This window comes from Amphiura filiformis, chromosome 4 (assembly GCF_039555335.1).
Source record: "Amphiura filiformis chromosome 4, Afil_fr2py, whole genome shotgun sequence".
Classification (NCBI taxonomy): domain Eukaryota; kingdom Metazoa; phylum Echinodermata; class Ophiuroidea; order Amphilepidida; family Amphiuridae; genus Amphiura; species Amphiura filiformis.
The window spans coordinates 78,501,491-78,523,057 of record NC_092631.1 but is presented as its reverse complement, the minus strand read 5'-3'; the positions used below and the strand labels follow the sequence as shown (position 1 = coordinate 78,523,057).

The following is a 21,567-nucleotide window of genomic DNA, read 5'->3' as shown; positions in this document are numbered from 1 at the left end:
TATTTTGCTGGGAAGCTGGTCACTTGGAACGAGTAATCCCTCCGAGATATTTCTAAACACACTCTATGAAGGAAAACAATACCGAAACCGGCCTGGAAAATCGTAATAGGCCCCTATATACCGGTAGTCCAACCGCCCCCGGCCCAACCGGAAAAGACGACAACCGCGAAATCCGAGAATTGTAATTTTACTGCATGGAAATTAGATTGCCACGTTGAAATCCAAACTCAACCCCCTTCCTACATTCAATCAATCAACGAATAGGATTATCGCGTGCTAGCAAAAAACCTATACATTGGGAAGAGACTATCTTTCGACAACGATGGATAAGGTCACAGATACCGGAAGTTCAGGTCAATTTTGTTGTCATCTTGCCGATTGATGAAGATGTGAGCGAGATGGGTGGTATAAAAAAATGTTGCCAAACTGCTTTGGAATTGAGAACATTAATTCACGACTAGCATATTTTTGTAAATTATGATTCACTGTGTTAGATGATGTTATTGAAATGATTGCACCACGACATTTGGCGTTAGGGGATGGGGTTGTTTCGGGGCAAGGGACAGCAGGGTCGGTAGCAGGGGAAGCGATGAATCATAATAATGCTCATATGGGTAGTACAGTAGTTAGTAAGCAAGCCAGGGAACACCATTCAGCTACTGACGGTATTGTGGATCACAACATGCAGGAATTAGAATGGGAAGAAGGCTGGTACGAAAATGGTGAGTAGGCCTACTAGAATTGCCTTACTTGGCGTATAAAATATTTTGGTTTTGATTGAAAATGAAAACATGATGAACATGTGAAAATTTGTATTCATGTTGATTATGTTGATTGGTATTTTGATTAGACTGTGATCATGCACTTTCAGTTTCCTACATGTTTGAATGGGAATTGTTTGTGCACTCCATATTTTTGGAGAGCACATTTTCTTCAATATGTTGACAAGTTAAGGTCAAATGTTCTATTCTATATTGTTTGGTAATAAATAAATGTCTTTTGCCAATAGTACGTCCTATGTTGTAATTTTGTATTTTGCTTTTTGATCGCAAAGATCAGATTTATACCCGATTTGATTGAATTCTGCACCCTTCGCAAGGGCGCAGAATTTTGCCAATAATTTTTGCCTTTTTGGACACTAAAATGCATTCGAACCTTAGTTTTGTTTCATTCAACTGAGAATAGTATTTATTATTTAGCACAATAAAAAAGGTTGTGCCGGTACCAATTTATACATTGACGTCGACAACATTTTAAAGAAATTTTGCAAATCTATGACCTAGCTGCGCAAATAAATACATATGTGTGTATTTCCCATACATACAAAATGGCTTGTGCCAGTCCTATATACTTGCTACTGTATGGCATATATTACAATGTATATAGGACTGGTACATGTAGCGAGTCTAGTATTTGATTCATAATCATCATATAATTGTATTTATATGTTAGTAAGTAGATAGGCTTTGATGACGGGATTCCATAACAACTGATTTTCATTCGGGTGATGAAGTCGGAGCCACATCTGACGAAAACTTGACTATTTACACACAGTGACTGGCTGCATCAGTAACGTGATATCCGATGGCGCACCCAAATAAAAATCAGTTGTTATTTATATGCTGGCAATGCTGCGCTTAATAATGTACATACGTACGAATATATAGCGTACACTGCAGGGGCGTGCCCAGAAACCGGGACCCCCGGGGGCTGAAGTCTGAACTGAAAATGTTTAAAGGTTGAACATCGGCGCGTCAGCGCCGCAGCCGCTCTTGCGCGACAGGGGGTTGTCTGAGAATTAGAAATTTTTTTAAGTTGAAAGCCCCAATGGAGCCATTTGGTGCAACATTTGTACACATTTGTAGGTTATTTTCGGAGCATATATTTTACCAGATTTCCAACTGAGCCGCAAATTTTAGTTTAATATGAACACTCATGCTCAATAAATCGCAATCAAAGCTTCAATGAAGGCATTTATGGTCAAAGGACCACTGCACACTCCACACTCAGGGGGGTGTCTGAGGGGGGATGTGCCCCCCGGCCCTCAGAATTAGAGAATTTTTGATTCCCAATGGAGCCATGGTGCAACATTTTTACACATTTATTGGTTATTTTCGGACCATATATTTTAACTTTTCCAAATGAGCCGTGTATTTTAGTTTTATATGAATATAACTCACATTCAAAGCCTATTTATGAAGGTATTTGGTGCAACATTTTTACATTATTATTGGTTATTTTGGAGCATATGCCTATTATATGCATCTATTTATAGGAATATTTTCCATTCAGCTCCATTCTCGGGAAATTTGACCAAAAAAGTGGCTATAAATGCGTTCAAATTTCCTTCAAAATTTGTGAAATACAATGTAGGCCTATGGATCCACTTTTGGGGTGCATTTTCCCCCTTTGATTTTAGGAGGTACTATGTCCCCCTACCCCCACTGGCTATGCCACTCTCACTCCCTCGCCCTCCCTCTCCCTTCTCTCTCTTTCTCCCTCTTTTTTTTTTTAAAGACCGGGGCTGCAGCCCCAAACCCCCGGGCATGCGCCTGAATTGAACCACCATCATGGCTGGCCTTACTTGAGAATTGAATTTGCATAGATGTGTACTTGTTAGTTGTTATAGTTTAGCGGTACCTTGATCTTGATTAAATACTGTCTGGACTCTTTGATAAGGTTGTTACGCATTCAAGGCTAGAGTCTAGAGAGATGTGATCATGATTTGCTGTGTATTCATCCGAACTTCCATTGCTTTACACAGATATGCTTTCATCAATTTCTACTAGATTTGGCTAGCTTTGGACTCTAGGCTTGAATGTGAAGCTACCAGTGAGCAAATTTGGCATCAATTTCAGCTTTCTTGCATTGTAACTGAAAATACTGACTGAAGCTTTTTGCCTTAAATTTGCTATGGGCACTTTTGATATTTCGATGTTGTCATTACGCACACATCAAATTCACAGTAAAAACATAAAAAAGTTTCAGAGATTTTCATATTGTTTTACCAAAAAAAATGAGGATGAAATTAACGGAAATTATGTCAATTGTGTAGGCCTACCAATCTAAACACCGAACTCTGATTTTATATTTTATTCTGGGACACCCTGTAACACGCTTACACATATACTTGTGGATTCATAATTCAGCATTTTTGTGGTACACATGCATTATAAATGATATTAAATAATAATAATTTGTATCAAAAAGATTCATGCATGGAAACTTTCCTGTTTAAACAGGAATACCTGATTTCTTGTTGCCCAAATTTCTGCATCTTTATATATTTTTCTTAGTCTGTTTTGGAGTGTTTTTTCCAGAATTTAGATGTCTGTATTTTCATTGAAATGCATTCTCATGCTTGAAGATTAATAATCTTTATTTGCCCAAAGTGTCATGTTGTTCTATGAGCATCATACCTATAACCAAATGCAGTGAAATAAAGGTGTTTGTATAATAAATTGTGTTTATTTTTGTTGTTTAGACTTACACCTGGCTGCAGAGCTTGGCAAGACATTGTTGGAGAGAAATAAAGAGTTGGATGCTAACATCCTAACAGCACAACAAGAAAATGAAGAACAAGCTATGCAAATTGTGGTGAGTAGTCAAAAAAAATTACATTTTGATGAAAAATTCAAACAATTTTCAATCATTTTGACCATTTTGAGACCTCTTTACTACCCCACTCCAGCATTGAACAGAATTGTATACCAATTACCATCAGAAATGTTTGTGTGGGTAACCTTTCCTTTTCAGATTTGTTTTAGACAAAAAATCATCCAATTTGTATTTTTGTCTGTGGACAGTCTATAAAAATCACTACACAGTGGCCTATGGGACACTGTAATAATATGGGATATGCATTATGCAATTATGCGTAACTGGGAAATTCAGTGTTCGAACTGATTGATCAACATAATTTTGTAAATAAGCTTTTTTGTATGGATATTTATTGAACCATACCGGTACTGTAATAAAGATGATGCTCAAATGACAAAATGTCCTTTTTTTGTGAAATTAGTTTGAGAGGACTAAAATTATACCTGAGGAAGAGTAGGAATGGTGAACTCCCAAGACTTATTTATACGTATAAGGTCATTTTCACAGTAAAGGGTGTAACTTTTGATTTTTAGGGTCAAAATTTCAAACCACTTAAATATGTTTCTGTTTACTGTAATCATGCATAGAAGCAACTTAAATTCCAGTAAAATAGTGTTTCAAGGCTTAAACCTTTTGATTTCTGATAAAAAATTTGACATTTCCATAACATTTTGGTTAAAATCTAAGAAAAAATGTATTTTACATAAGCTCAGAAAATTATGACATGAAAGCTGGAATACATGCGAAATCCCATTCCAAAGTAAGTCAACAGATATAAGTTAAATTTTATACCATGTTTTGCTATGTTTGTAATTGCAATTTTGAAAATTTTTAACATCAAGGGTCATTTGCAATGGAAATTTCCCAACCTTAAACATATTTTTTAAGTTTTAATTGGGTTCCTAAAATAATTTAAATGTCTAACTTCATGTACAAATACTACTTGATGAAAGGAACCTCCCAGCCAAGTTTCACAGAAATTGGAGTTATTTTTTAGAATTGGCAATTCAAGCGATTTGTGTTTCGGAGGCTTCAGTTAACAACACAGGTGATCATAAAAGTAAAATATTTGGCTAACTACTACAAGTTGACATGAAAAAATAGGTAAAAAATATCACAATTACCAATTTTCATGCTTTGCTTCTAAGTATTGAATTTCAGTTGTGACAAAAATTAAATTATCACAGCAAGTCATTTTTTTGTTTCGGAGGCTTCATGTTTACAATGGTTAAACATGGCAGAAGTAGTTTTTTGAAAACAACACTGTTGGGATCATCTAAGCTGTTATTTTCTTGTGTGTATTGAATCAATGATTCTATGCGGCAGATATTGCAGATTTATAACATGATAATTTTTTCACCCATTTGTTAAGTATGGTGTTATTTGCATGTGAAGCCTCCGAAACGGGCTTTCTTGGATATCAGTATATTTTTCAAGCATTAACCATAATATCTTTTTTTTTTAAATTTATGACATTCTGCACATATCATGCAACAATTACAATGCAGATATCAATATGGAACATACCAATTTAGATATGCATAGATGATAATTAAGTTTACTGTTGTTTCGGAGGCTTCATTTGTTTCGGAGGCTTCAATTGTTAACGGAAAGTTTGTATTGGGTCCCATTTTCAAACGGTGATATATATCTCCATGATTTAAAAACAAGTGACTTGAGGATCTACTTTGCTACATTTTGATAAATAGATTGGATGAGCTCTTTTATTTATATTTGCCCAAGCTTGCTGAACAGTTTGTTTCGGAGGCTTCAAAAAAGTTAACGGAAAATCGGCTCTTTGAAGTCAAGATTTTATAAAAAATTTAAAAGCTTGCAAATCAACTAATTTTTGTTACCCATTTCAAGTTAAGATATCAACTGTTATGAATCAAGAAGAAGTGAAGAAATAACCAAGAATTATGAACCAAAGCTATACCCACAAAGTTTGTTAACAATTGTTAACGGAAAATGAAGCCTCGAAGCGACAAATATCGAAGTCCGGTTCTCAAAAATACAGGGCTGTTCACAATTAAATCTAATGTGGCAGTGTTTACTAAACATATGACCGTACTTTCAGGATAAGAAAAATTATCCATGAACTAACTGAAGAAAACACAGGGTTTTACAAAAATGTTACTGTTTTTTACAGTTTTTCAAAATGGCAATATTAGGTACATTTAAGCCTGCTAAAACTGAACGCAGTAACTCCCGAAGATGATTATGCTACCCAAGGTAGCTGCTAACTAGATGACTTATGTGGCCAAAAATCATGGAATTCTGTGGCTTTATTAGAAAACTATGGATCAAAATGTTAAAAATCCAAAGTTACACCCTTTACCGTGAAAATGACCATAACTGAAGTACAAAATAAATATTTTAATATAAAGCCAAAGATGTTCACAGAAAGCCCTTACCTACATAATTTAGGGATCACAACTTCCCCGATGTTACATTAAAATCAAAATAGTGACCGTTCAGGAATTACCTCCCGATACGGAGGTTTATGGCGAACGTTTATTAAATGGTAGCCTTAAAAATGATAAATAGGTTTTGTGATATTAACAAACACAATTGGAGATTGTTAGCGTTTACATGACCACATGGATACTGCTCGGCATTACCCCAATTTGGCGAAAACTATGTTGTCTCATTTTCTTCCAAACAAAACCAAAAATGTGATGATCTCAAATTTGTTAAAGACAAATATATAATACATAACAGTGAACAAAACTTTACTTCCCCTAGATATGGAAATGTTGATCTTGCTGATATATGTACATACCAAAACATCACTTTTGGCAAAAAGAGAATTTTTAAAATCCCAAAGAGAATGAACAAGAGATTATTATTCCCCTTAACTAGATGTAAAGATTGTATAAAAAATGATTGGTACCCATCAGTTGCAGACAAGACTCTCAGTCTCATATCAAAATGTAGCATATGATGCACCTGATTTGTAGATTTTAATGTTATGGCATTACAGCACATTCTGGCTATTTCATAATCAATAGGATCAAATGTTGTATTTGAAACAGGCTGTTAAATAAACATCATAACTGCAGTACCAATTATTTTGATATACCCCGTAGAACACACACTGTGATTGCATTTTAGTCCACCCTGTTTCTTCTGTCATCAGATATTGAGGTTTCACCATTCCTCACTTTCCCCTAACTGTGAATTTGAATGTGAATTTATTAATTCCATACCGTATACATTTGTACAGCCTGTGAATAAGCGCAGTATAAATGTAGTATATGTGTATATTTTAAATTCATCCATCATGCTGTTCCACTTTTGACTCAATTAAAAATGCTGCCATAGCTTTCACGCACTGACAATCATGACAATGAACAATTGTGGCATATTATTTTTGAACCTCGCCAGGTGGATATACTACACAGTGTACATCCTCAATATGGTATATGCTATGTGTGAAGTGTTCACTTGTTAAGTAAATCAAAATTGTGCTTCAAATTGAATATTATTTTGTATATTTCAGTACAAATTAATTTGGATTTTTGTTGCTGAAATAATGTGAAACCAAAATTGTTATATCAAAATGATATTTTTGTTCAGTTTTGTGAAGAAGTGGTAGTTATTTGGGTATTTAATTACTTGGCATGAAATGTGTATGGCTGCACAATGTATACAATGTAACATAACATAACATAACATAACAACGGCGCTTAATATAGTGCAATACCAAAAATATGAACATTGCGCTTTACAAACATACAAAAATAACAACAGCAAAATACATTAGAAAATATATGTTTTAAGACCCTTTTTAAAAGATTCAACTGTGTAATACTATTTTTGAACAAAATAAGAATATAATTTCTTTAATATTCAGCTTTTCATAAAAAAAACCCCGAAGTAATGAAAACAAAATTGTGAAGTGAAATCATATGATGGAGTTGTCAATGCCATTTCCATATTGGGCAAGCATTGTGTAACCACTTTGGTGTGACTCTATCATAACCATGTAACCAGGAAAAAATCATTAAAAAATATGAGATATCTCTTCCTGTCTGCAATTTACACAAAATGGCTGGTGTATTATCTGCTGGCAAATGTATATTAATATTATGTATGTCAATACAAAAATGTGTGCATCATGCCTGTAACATAATCTGTATGCAGTGAGGAAGTGTAATATTTATACTACTGATTACAAAGGAAGAGGTTATTATGTGTGGTAAAAACACCCAGAGGGATTTATAGGATATATGCAGTTATTACAAGTACCATATTCAACCTAATTAGTGTCCAGGGTGCACTAATTAGGAGAGGAACCATATTTTTTCAGGTTTTGGTCATGTAATTAAAAGCCACAATGTCCTTCTTCATAACATATTGATTTTATAGGAAATGAGTCAAGGAAGTCATTATTCGTTTTCATATTGATTCATATTCGATTTTGCATAAAATAAATTACATGGAAGTTACATTTAATAAAAACATTGATATTGTGGAAGATATACATTAACAAATTTACAACATAAGAATATATTGAAGGTTAGCAACTATTGTAAACTGTTGTGATTTGGTAGTTCACAGCATCTTGCGAATGGTAGTGAGCTTTGACAAAAATTGCATTTTAAAGTGAGTGTGTAGAAGAATTCAAATATCACAGATTTACTTTTGTAGGTCCTGTGGTTCTTGAGTTATGGTGTAAAGAAGGCTGAAACAACAACACTTTTGTAAAACATACATATCTCATTCATAACAATAAATCAAGCAAGTTATCAAAGTATATATGGTTTGTAGAATGAACTTTTGCAAAACATCAAAGTGTTATTTTTCAATAATATATCTTCTATAATAAATTACTGAGTTTTTCGAATTGATAAGGCTAAAAACTTCTACGCTTTTACATTATTTCGAAAACGGATTTTTGCGCTGCGTGAGAGTAAAGTTGTCCGCACCCCAATAAAACGCCCAATTTTGTTTTTGTTTACGTTAAGGGTGTCAAATTATGTTAATTAGTTTCAAAGGCACTGGCAGCTCACTGCATGCTAAAACTTTTCACGCCAACACAATACACTAATGTTGACATAGCCTGAAATTGGCCTTCTGTTTTGGCATTGGTGTGAAGATACTATGCCTGTAGTCTGGATGGTCATTGAATTACCTATTATACAATCACACAGTATTATATAATACCAGGGACTGTGTATGAACACCTAATTAGTCACACATCAATATTAGGTCAACATTTACTCAAAAGGATGAAATGTCCTTTTTGGAAGATTGTCAACATCTCATAATGTCCTTTTTGTAGGTCAAGATTGCCATCATGAACATCTCAGAGAGAGAGAGAGAGGGGGGGACAAGGCAAATTTCATGGGGGGGGGGGGGCAAATTGTCACAAATGGGCTAAAAAGTAAAAAGTACAACAAATTTATCCAAAATGGACTAACAAATAAAAAGTACAACAAGTATGTGCATACAAATCTTAAATATCAGGTCAGCCAGCATACCGTGTACCACAGGGGGCAAAGAGGGAATTGAATAAAATTGTGTTCATCTGCTCAGTGATGTAGCCAGGACTTTTGCAGGGGGCAGCAAGGTACATTTCAAGGTGGGGGACAAACTTGGACGAAAATGGTAAAAAATGGCCAATAGGTACAACAAATTTGTCCAAAATGGGCTAAAAAGTACTGTAAATGCATAAAAATCTTCAATATCAGGGCGGCCAGCATCAAACAGGGGCAAGACTTCTCACGGTGGATATGATATGGTGGCAAGAAGACTTGCTTCGATCATGATGTAATTGCAATTTCAAGCCATTGATTTATATGGAAAGGATACTACATATTATATTTCTAAATGATAATCTCCTCTCATACCATTAATCACATTAAATAAAACATTTACATGTTCACAAAATATAAAAAATTTACAAACCGCGAAAGACTCTGACCGCGCAAGACGGGTGATCGCTAGTTGATTTAGATATCGAAAAAAAGCTCGCTTAATAAGACAGACTGTGTCAAACAGGTCCTGGAACATTTTTGCATGAGGTCATTGATGTAAAATTGCAAGATTATGTTATTGGGCAATTTATTTGTGTAAATTATAGCATATATTGTCGTATTTAACAGGTAGACTTCCTCACTTGAATTGGTTTCATAAATAATAAGACTCAAAATAATTCTCAAACCACTGAAACCAGAATATGTGGTGAATACTTTTCAGTTTATTTTACCAGGGATGTAGTCTCCTATCCCTACTGGATCACATAACACTACATGTGCTATTTTGAGGTGTGTAATTCATGAATAGATATTGCTATAAATGCATGGCTACAGGCAACAAACAATAAGTGCAGAGGAAGAGAGGTATACTTTGAAATTAAACCATACACACAAGGCTCCTTGAAATAGATGCCATGTCAGCCAAGTAATTGTCTACATGTGTTTATAAGGCTTATTTGATAAAGTGTGAGTGTTTATAAGCATAAGATCTTCAAAAGGGTGTGCAAAATTGTGTCCAAAATTGTTTTGTCCAAATACAGTTGGTACAATGTTGTTTGGTCCAAATACACCAAATATTTTAGTCCAAAAGATGCTTTGTCTGCAAGTACTTTGGTCCATTATCAAAAATTTGGTCCATTTGTGTGGTAGTCAAGGGTCCCATTTTCAGGCTCCTGGCAGTTCTGAAGACCCGTAATTAACCAGGGATTATGTTCCAGTTCTTTAGCCCCACTTTGATTGTCAGAGACTCCCAATATTGTAGTTTTAAGCTAGGATTTTGGAAAATGTGGAATTTTTCATAGTTCCACAACCTACATTTTGTCCAGTTTTACTCCATAGACCAAAAATGTGTTGAGATTTCAGTTCCGAAGCCCCTATTTTGCCAGAAAATTAGTTCTCAAAATTTGGTGCTCCATGCTGAAATGGTTCAAGAAATAAAGACACAACGATCCAAAAACCTAAGGAAGATGCCAATTTAAAAGTTGCAGTTTGCTCCATTGCATGCCCCATTGATTTGTACACAAAGCGTTCGTGAACAATAAAACTAGCTGACATCTATGAACTCAAATGTGCAACTTTTGATTTTGTTTCTTCATTAGGTTTTAGATCATCATTTCTTTAATTCTCAACCAATTTCAACAAACAAGATCTTAAATCAGAGCTAAAGAGAGTATAGGCATTGGCTGCTTGTTTTAATTTTGAAATATTTGTCTTTACTTGGGAAATACAACCTGGGTGAACACAACTGGTACCTTACATGTAATTCTTTGGCTTACTGTATATTGACTACTGTCAAAGGTGATGGACATTTTGTAACTTTTGTTCCTTTAAATGTTGTTCACCGGTTTTAATTCCCAGGTTTTCAAAGGTGTATCTTATCTCTGTAACATACTGTCCCATATCTAGAAGTAAAACTGATTCATAAAATGTGTAAATGAGAAGGTAATATGATATCACTATGTCCTATTACAGTACCTGGAGAAGCAGCTGCAGATCTTAAGGGATGTGACAGAGTCTAAGGCACATGTCTATGAACAACTTGACCTCAACTCACAAGACTTGGAGAAGACTAATCACAGGCTAGAACATGAATTGAGAACAGCTCAACAAAGAATTATGCGGTAAGTTTTAGAAAGAAATATATGATTCCAACTTAGATGAGCTCATCAGGATTAAGTCTTGAAGCAAAATATATTATTTCATAAAAGAGAGCGAAATAGATTCAGAAGGAATTGAAGAGCAAAAGGAAGGAATGCTTGGGGTACTCAAGGAGTGCTTGGATACATGTACAGGGTGAGTCAAAAAAAGTGCAATAGAGCAAAGAATCGATATTTTTGTAAGAACCAAGTTGAACTTTCCCATTATTGAAAGTTTCTATAAATGCCACACTCAATAGTCACCTTCTGTGAAAAAATGAAGTGACTCGCTTCTACCGTTTAATTTTATGAGTCCTTTTGCTGCGATACCCAATTTCATTATTTGTCCACGAAGTACATGTATTTTGAATGGGAGCACACAATGTACGATAAATGCACCAGCTCTGAAACTGACTTTAACTTAAATAAGGTTGATTTTGCATTATTTTTATTACTTTTTTTTCTGTTCAAACAAACTTTCTAACATTACTTTAAGTCCTTCATACCTCACTCGACTCCAACTCCAGGTTTTTTTAATCCCAATATGTCCAACTTACTGGATATTTTGAAATTCACTCCACTAAATTTCATTTCGACATTTGAAAAACCCGCCTACAAATTTATATGGTTTTGATAGAGAATAAACATCTTTAAAATAAAGGGAAAATGAACAAATAATGTTTCTTCTCCTTAAACAAGACCAAGGGCAATAACACTTTGGGTGCTCCATTTTATTTCAATGCCAATGAAGTTAAGAAAATGGCAGTGGTTCCAAATCTACCTTACACAGAGTGGGCTGACATTCATTTTAGATGTCTCTTGGACAAACATTAAAATTGGGTATCGCTATAAAATGTGTCATAAAAACAAAACGGTAAATGCTAATTCCTTGATATTTTCACACAAGATCACTAATGGATATGTTAATTATAAAATGTTTTAAAACCTAAAAGGTTCAACTCGGTTCTTAAATAAAACTGGATTCTTTTCTCTATTGCACTTTTTTTGACTCACCCTGTAGGTGCATGAATTAAACAAAATGGCACCCGTCATGATATCGATTTTCCAAGAAAATTTGACCTACGACCATATTTTCAGATTATTGTTGGCACATTTTGATTTTGGTTTCAATGAGGGAGAGATAAAATGAATGCAGGAAAAATGGAATCATAAATAGGCCTAGAAGAATTATGGAAGGAAAAAATGCTGAAGGAAAGCAAATGTGAAACAGATACATGTATGTTTACCAGAGAATAAAAGATGAATTATATATTACAATGTGCACACTTGTAACTGTGGCAAGTAGAGTTCATTTCTACCGTGTTTGGATTTAAGTATCACATGTCATGTACTACACAGGGCACATGCTAATCACTAGTTTGTGCTAATAATTATTATGCCGGGACTGAAATTAGTATGTGATGAAATCATGGCCGGAGGGTTGCCATTCTATGTGTATGAACCCTTTTATAATGTTATAACAAGTTTTTTCGCATGATATTCAAATTCATTTTGTTCCGCATAATTATACTCATAAGCAATTTAAAACAGCTAAGATTTATACCCATTGCAGTTTTTGTGTGTAAAATATACTTAGATTTTAAGAAAAGATTCAGCATTGATGTAAAGCCCTTTTGGGGAAACACTAGTACTGGAGAGATGTATTTGTTTGACCAGGCATTCCCTAGGTCTCAATTAGCTAATTGCTTTTTATGATACTACAAATAAACACATCTGTGGTCAGTTCAGGCAGTAATTATGTGGGCATTGGCCAATATAATGGACAATAATTAACAACATTATGCGGTTAATAGAATGTTAATAAATTGATATTTGATACCAATATTTTGTTGCGTGCTGCCTTCGTACAAGAGGCCAAATGTTATGACCTATAAATGATAGATTACACATTGTTTATGATGATACTAGCTTGAAAGCATATATTCCATTGCCCAGGCACATACCTTACAATGTATAACATATTTACTGGGCATATTTTTTGATCTTTCATTGCATTTTTCAAAAATTTCAGTATTGGATTTAAAAAATGTTGCCAATATCTGATTATTCTTTTTAATAATTCTTTTACCCAATATTCTGATTTGATTATTTGCAATATTTAGTTGTGGCAAGGGGTCATTAAACAGAGTTGACCTAATTAAGTTGGTGCGTCAGTCAGTAGAGTAACGACGCTTTTACGCTGTGGTATACTCTATCTCGGTGATCAGATTAATGAACAAATTGTTGGCTCATTAGTTAGTCTGTGGTTAATTATCCTCACCAGACTTAAAGGTCAGAGGGTCAACTTCATATACACACAATCAGAGCATCAGAGCAAGATTGCAGTATAATTTACACTTTCGAAAAAAATTACATACAGCAAGATTTTCAGTTATTGCTGTGCAATTTGCAAAATTTGTAAAGAGAAGCATAATAATACATGAAAATATACCTGTGTATTATCATTAGGTTTTTTTCCCTTTTTCTTTTGGCCCTTTCTGGGTAAAATTTATTCCCATAAACATAGGTGATCATTTTATTGTTAGTTTATAGAATTCTCAGCTTACACATGTGCCCCAGACGTTATATTTATGATTTTGCCCATTTGCTCAAAGGATAAAAAAGATACATTATGAATTAAAATTACACCAAAATTGTAACATTAACAATTTTGGGGAGGAAAAAAACAAGCACCATTTCATTTTCTCAGAGTAAGTCATTGATTATTTCATATGCCAATGATGTCTTTACTTAGCCAATGAACAACAAAATCAGGATTATTTGTGATTCTAATAGGGTTAGGGCAGTAGGGTCAGGGCAGTAGGGGTAGGGTTATTGGTTTACTGTGTGGAACCTATATTGAGGCTGTCCATCAATGCAGACTTGGTCAGACACAAAATATTCGTAAATATTTGCACAATGATGTGAAAAAGTTTAAATTGATTTGAGACTGATTTTTTTTTGTATATTTTCTTTTTACTACAGAATGACAGAAACAATAGAAAGTCTGGAAAGCAAGTCTTTAGAGCAGCAAAACAAAATAGATCGCATGAAAGCAGCTGAACTTGATCGCTTAAAAGAAGGACGTCGGCAAAAGAAGATCATTGAATCTCTAGGTAGCAACATCCATGGCTACCCCATTAGGAGAGCAAGGTCTTTTGACCTTGGAAGAGTCACTGGAGAGAGTGTGTTTGAAGATGAGATTGTTAACTTGACCATGACTATAAGGAACTTGAAAGAAAGGCTCTCCACTAAAAAGATGGAAGAACAAGAGGCGGCTTTAGAATTGGAGGTATTATTAAAAGAAAATCAGTTACTTGAAGAGAAAGTGCACAAACTTGAAGTGAAATCACAAATGAAAGAAATTGAACAAGATTATAGTTCTTTGAATCAGAGCAATGAAGCGATATGCAAATATTGTGATAGTCTTATAAATGCAGAGGAAGTGGAAGATGCAGATGATAAAGGGAAGCTGAGTGCTCAGGGTGGAAGAGGAAGCCAAGATTTAGGCACTATTACCGAGGAAATGCAACAATCACAAGGAGACAAAGGCGAAGGACTATCATTATTTACTGAAATTGATACACAATATCATGAGCTAATGGATAAATACAACTCTTTGTTAACACGCAGTCGTAGTGGATCATTCCGTGATGAAAGTGGGCGCCCTCGTGCAGGAAGTATCAGAGGGAGGAAAGTTGACAGTGGTGTGCAGACATCAGCTCATACAACACCGGTACCAACACCGACAAAAGATCTTCCCGGTGTTGAACAAGAGGGAGCTTGTGTGGTAGATGCCCATTTTAGTGACCAACCACCGGAATACAAAAAATTGTTTAGGGATATATTTTCAATTCTGCACAAAAAGCCAGGTGATGGTGTCAGAGATCGGTCAGGTAGTGTCAGAGATCGGTCAGGTAGTGTAAAAGAGCGGTCCGGTAGTTTTAAAGATAAGTTAGGTAATGTAAAAAGGGTAAGTCAGGTAGTGGGAAAGACAAGTCAAAAAATAAACAGGGTAACAAGTCAAAGTAGCTAATTAGCAATTATTCTAACATGATAGGGTAAACCATATTTGTTGGTTTCAACAAAAGTTCTTATCTGAGATCCATTGCTCAAAAATGGTGTAAAAATTCATCACAGGGACAAGTGCAAATTTTATTGGGAGAAAATATAGAAATGACACCTGTAATGTTTTGTTTGTTTTTGATTTCTTATTTAACCTAAACCTGAATGAATCATTCAGTGCCAGGCACTATTCTCCCATGATGCCCAGGGTAGGGTGTACAGCTAACCAGGCATTACCCAGATCGGAACTGGCTGCGAGGTCTTTGTCATTCACTGCACCTGCCCCACATTTCCTATGGAGAGAGCAGATAGTAATTGTTTGATATTATTGCCTCCACTGGGAATTGAACTGGGATCTCTTGCACCAGAGTCAAAGACCGTAATGGATGGGCCATGCAGTGCTTGCATGTTACCTTACACACATATTTTTTGGTCGCTATGGCCTAGCGGTTAAGTTATCAGACTCATGCTCACAAGGTTGTGGGTTCGAGTCACATCACAGCCAACCTGTGTCATTGAGCAAGGCACTTGTTTGCATCTCTTCATACAGGTGTGAATGAGTACAGGCTTAAAAAGCTGGGGAGGTAAACAGACAAGTTTTGTTGTGTGGTAGGAGTATAGTCACTTGGAAAGAGAGATGGGCACTCTGGCCACACAGGTATTAACTATATGCTGGCGAAGTTACGTAATAATCGGATTAACTACCATAGCAATAGGTGAAAACAAATTTTGAATATACTGCGCTGCACTAGTACGTTCACCAGTACCTCTGTATTGAACCATATCATGCTGATCACTTGCACCTGTAAGATTAGTATCTTTGAAAAGACAAGTATTGTAATCAATCTATGATTGCAGACATACACAGGTGATGAGTGTAACCTGCTTGTAGTGCAGCGATATGTTCAAAATTGTTTTCACCTATTGCTGTGGTAATTAATCCGATTAATTACGTAACTTCGCCAGCGTATTACCTATAATAAGTTTCTTCTTTTTTGTCACACAAGTACGTGTATACACATGAGCATAACTGCACAATGCAGATCAGGATAATGCTCTCTGGATAAAATTCACTATGTATAATTGGAATATTTTGCAATTAACTTGGTCACAATTACACATATAAATGGCAGTGAAAATGTATTTGCAAAAAAACAGGAAGCAAAAAAAAAAAAAAAAAGCCAAGCAAAAGTTGAAGCAATTCTTGAAATTGAAAAAACAACAGCATTTCACAGGTTTTTAAAATGTTTCCATGAAAAAAGAATAACAGAACAAATTGAAAAAAACCCCACCAAAGCATAGAAAAATACCGGACATGTTTACTTATTTTAATTTCTATGCATTGTAATTCTTCGTTAGTCATGAGTCATGAATAATTGAACATAAATTTTTTTTTGGTATCTGTGTTTTGTATGCGTACCCAGCAAACACAAAATATTTTACACAAAATGTTTAAATGTTGGGTTAGTAACATTTTGACAACATTTAAAAATATTTTGTCATCATGTTTTTTAAAATGTTTCAAAAATGTTTTCATAACCTTTATAATGTTGTTAAAATGTTTTGACCAAGTTTTTTTAACACATAAGATTTTAAAAACATTTTTTGTGTGGTGTTGATTATACATCTCCTGGTGTAAAGAGGCTTCAAAATTTACTTACAAAAACCCAAGCATAAACCTTGCAATCTCCCTAAAACTAACCAGTATTATTTATAAGCTGTATATCATGAAAATTATTTAATCCATTTAATTTGCATATTTTATTCAATATATATGTTTGTGTATAGCTTTACATGTATGTAGACATAATAAATGACGTGTGGCTCTCTCATTAAAGGAAAATACATTTAATTTTGGTAGCCTTTAGAGATATGACAGTATGTGATGCAAACAATGAATCTGTAGATACCGTATATGTACAAGATAAGCTACTGAGTTTGACTTGAAACTGTTTCTTCATAATTCTTGAGGTGAAATAGAGCATCCTTGCATAAATGGCAGGTGTGTCGTTTATTTCATCTTGCATTGTTACAGTTGTAGGTTCTGTTTTTTTTTTCATTTTAAGGATGTCAAAATTGAAATTAATTTTGCTCACAAATGACTGTATATCCCTCATGGGAATCACATGTAGAAATGAATTGTGATGATGAGTTTGTGTCATATACAGCACACAATGTGTCATGGCATCAACCTGTCAAAATGGCACATCACATCAACAGCTGCTCTATATTGTCTGTAATTACAAGGACGTGTTACTATGGCAACCAGAAAATATTGGCAAATTTTATGCATGGCTTTATGTTAATTTTTTTAAATTTCCATTTGCAGACAATTTGCAGAAATTGTCATATGAACAATAAAAGTTCTTTTGTGAAAGTTGTGTGGGATGATTTAGGCCTGTAAATACTTACTGAAAGTACGTAGATCTTTAAACTACTTATGTGTAAATTTTCAGGGTAATTGCAAAATATGGGGCACCATTCTTATTTACTAATCCTAGGGCCCTTGAAACTCGCTTTTCTGTTTTCCAACAGCTGCACATGTTATGTGAAAAAATTGGTAAAATTGTACTTTAGAATATTTGTTCTAAATATTTAAATGTTCTTTGAAGTGAAAACATACCGCGAAATGATTTTGGAAGCATGGAATAAACAATTCAGTCTTCGGTAATCCCCTATTCATTTTGCTAGCTTCAAGGGTCTTGTTTGCATTCTAGCCCTTGCAGTTCCTGGAACAATTAATTTATACCACTCAGTCTGAGACCAAGCTATAAAATATTAAATCAAATATAAATAATGAAAAAGTTGCCTCATTATGAGGTAAAAAAATGATGAGAAATGGAGGATATTGAGTTTCAAGGGCCTAATGCCAATCCTATCCCTAAACTCTTGCCCTAATCTAACTAATTTGAGAATGGTGCCCTGTATTCTGCAATTACAGCAACTTTTCAAACTACCATTCAGTATTTAACTCGATGAGGTGGTATGTGATAATCATGCATTTGGTCTACAATTGTTGGTTGCCTGGCCATATGCATGTACATCAGGCCCGTAGATCACATACTGGTCCATGTACATGTTCACTCATGCATCTTATCTTTTATATTGTGTGACAGTGTGATCATGCAAGTAGGTGCACCTTTGGCACTCATCTCAGATAGCTTACAAAAATGATAAAACTCATGAAAATATTTTTGACAGCTCATATTCTATTGCATAATTTTATGTATCTTTTGCCAAGACAGTATAAAAAAGTAATACTCAGCTATGTCATCTTTCTCAATGAGCCAGTTAAGCAAGCAGATCCTCCTATAATGTGGTGTGACAAGCAAAATCAGTCTGAAGTCGGACATATTCAATTTTCAGTTTCTTATAGGATTGTATATCTCAAAATCAATATTTCCGACTTCGACTGATTTTGCTTGATCACATCACATATATGTATATTATATGTAGTTTGTGATTTTATGATGCTGTATTAGACCTAATTAGCACCCTGGGTGCTTATTGTCATATTCGGGTGAGGGGAGGGGGAGGGGCACTTGTTAAAATTATGGAATGAAAGTTACAAAATGGAAATTTACAGGCATAGGCCTAAACATAAAAAATAGAGTGTATCTGAAGTCAAAATCATAATTCTGAACTTGAAGGTATATTTAATTGATTGAATTTAGTTGTACAGTTGTCAAAAATTCTGTTTGGCACTTATTAAAGGAGGAGCGCGAATTAGGTCAAATACAGTACCTACTATGGATATCAGTGGTTTAAAAAAAAATCATTTATTACCATATACTTCTTTCTTTTTTTCATTTAGTTGTTTTGCTATAAGGCTGAAAGCTAACCTGAACTAACACTTGCCAAAATGTATTATTATTTCAAATATATGGCGAGTTTAATATTTTCTGCCTTGTGCACTAAAATGCCAATTCTGTTAAAACTATGTATGAATACTGACTGATGGCCACAAAATTGTTCTGTGAGATAGTGTATCTGAAATTATTTAGTATTTCAATCTCTTTTCTTAATTTTTTTTTTTGATTATTGATTCAAATGTGCAGATAAAAATTATTTTGGACAGTCAAAACATCTACGATAGTGCAATATGTGTACATAAATAGAAATTGACAAAACAAATGTTTGTACACATATATTTTTGATACAACACAAGATTTTTTGCACAAAATGGTGAAAAGAGGTTACACAATGTTTAGTACATTGTTACAAATGCACATGTATATAATCAGGTCCGTATTCACTGGTGTTTGCACTTTACAGTTAGCATTGTCTTCTTATATTTAAAAAAATCTAAGATATTATTAGTCATAGACTTTTGCACAGGGTCACAGTTCACAAGTGATGCGTTCACAAGAATAACAGGTCACAGCTTAAGTGTTTACCTAAAGTTGCCGTGTACAATAGGCCAACAAAAAAAGGTTTGTCTCACAAATATTTTGCAAAATATCCTACTATGCGCTAGAATGGCTTTCACATACTTGTACTTAAGTGTATGGGTTTGAGAAACAAACCTTTTATTTTCTTGACCTAAATCATATTAACATTAATATCAACTCCAGTCTGAAGCAGGCATGAAAATTTTCAGCATTTTAGCTGATTTCATCGTTTTTTGTTATTGTTTTCAGTGTTTTTCAGCCTATTTCTGAATCAAATTCACAGAAAATGGTAAAAAAATCATGGTTTTCAGTGGTTTTTTTTTTCAAGAACAGTTTTCATGCCTGCTGAATGCCCGTTGGATAGTCATTCCAAACTCTCCAAACTATGTTATAATTTTAACATGTAGGCTATATGTGTGATTACAGTAATTCAAATTTGAAATAGGTTAACAGTATGCATTTAATTAACAGTTGTTACTAATATGTATTAATTTGATGGTATGTGAATTACGCTGATTAACAGTACATTTATAGTTTGATTCTCACAGTTGTATGGGATTCAATATTGCTTGTGATTGTGTGTTCCAGAACATATGCTATTTTACAAAATTTGATTTTATTGTGGAAAATATGATACAGTCAGTAGCGTAGCCAGCAGGGGGGAATGTGAGGCAAAAAAATGAAAGAGAAAAGTGCCTTTCTGACAACAAATGAAAGAGAAAATCGGGAAGGCAAAGGAAAAGAAAAGGGACAAGGAGCCTGTTTCCCGCCAAAATTCACCCCAAGCATGGGCTTTTTGGAAACTCAAAGACTGAGTCTCTCTAAAAAACCCTCTGCTATAAGTATATATCCCACCGATATTACTGGGTCAAAATGATACAACTAGGAAGAGCACAAAAATTGGCAATTTTTAAGCTGAAATGCTCAAATGTGAGATTAATTTGGTCAAAATCACATGCACTTTTGGCCTCTAGATTTTGGCTCTGTAGTAAAATCACTTGAGTTACACAATTGAGTAGCATATGTTGTGGAACACTCAGCTCTGTTTTGTTCTCAGTATATTTTAGTTCCAAATACTCACAATTATCCATAGAGTGGTGCTATATTTATTAATTCAAATATAAAATTCCAATGTTTAATATATTTCTTCTGTACAATTACCAGTGTACATATCTTCCATAATTTCTTCTGATCTATAATCGTGGTGTATAGCGTTAACATATTCAATAGATATGCGCTACTCAAGTACTTTCCCCCATCCTGGGTGGGAGGAGGGAAGTACTTGAATAATGTATTACATGTAATTGTAAATTATTGTAATTACAGAATGCTACAATGAATATTCATTAGTATTGGGTTCATTAATGTGTAAGATTCAGAATCAGATGTGATGGTAATCAGTAATCATCAGTGCAAAGAACATCAAAGTGACATGTTGGGAAAAATTGAGTTATTAACGAATTATAAAAATATAGGTAAATCTACATATTTTAAGCTATTTCACAAGTATTTGAAGCAATTGATTTTGATTTTAATTAAAGTAAATTTTTTAATTCTTTTGTGGTGTGTGCTGTGCGACAATCATATAGGAGCATAAACGCAAGTGAACTACACAATCATGCTGATTGGCTGATCAACAGTCATGATGACATGACAATTGAACCATTGGTCAATGGTGTGTGTGTGTGGGGGGGATACCACTCCTCTTCTTCATGATCGATAATCACCAGCGTATACCAAGACTGTGGAAGAATTAAACAATTTATTTAAATTAAAGCATTAAAAAAACAGTAAATAATTGAGCAAATTGAAGCACAAAAATGGTTCGTGCAGGATCCCTGAAAAGTCACTTACGATGTTAATGCACTGACATAAAGAATGTGTATGTGACAT

At 34.4% G+C, this 21,567-nt stretch overlaps 1 protein-coding gene across 1 annotated transcript; it reads left to right on the top strand.

Moving 5' to 3' along the window:
* The first annotated feature begins 354 nt into the window (after positions 1-354).
* LOC140151465 (cerebellar degeneration-related protein 2-like) lies at positions 355-16,763 on the top strand. The gene is made up of 4 exons (XM_072173817.1): positions 355-722; positions 3,485-3,597; positions 11,055-11,203; positions 14,204-16,763. Exons 1-4 carry the CDS (start codon positions 509-511, stop codon positions 15,252-15,254), a joined length of 1,527 nt encoding a protein of 508 aa, XP_072029918.1. The 5' UTR covers positions 355-508; the 3' UTR covers positions 15,255-16,763.
* Positions 16,764-21,567: the final 4,804 nt, after the last annotated feature.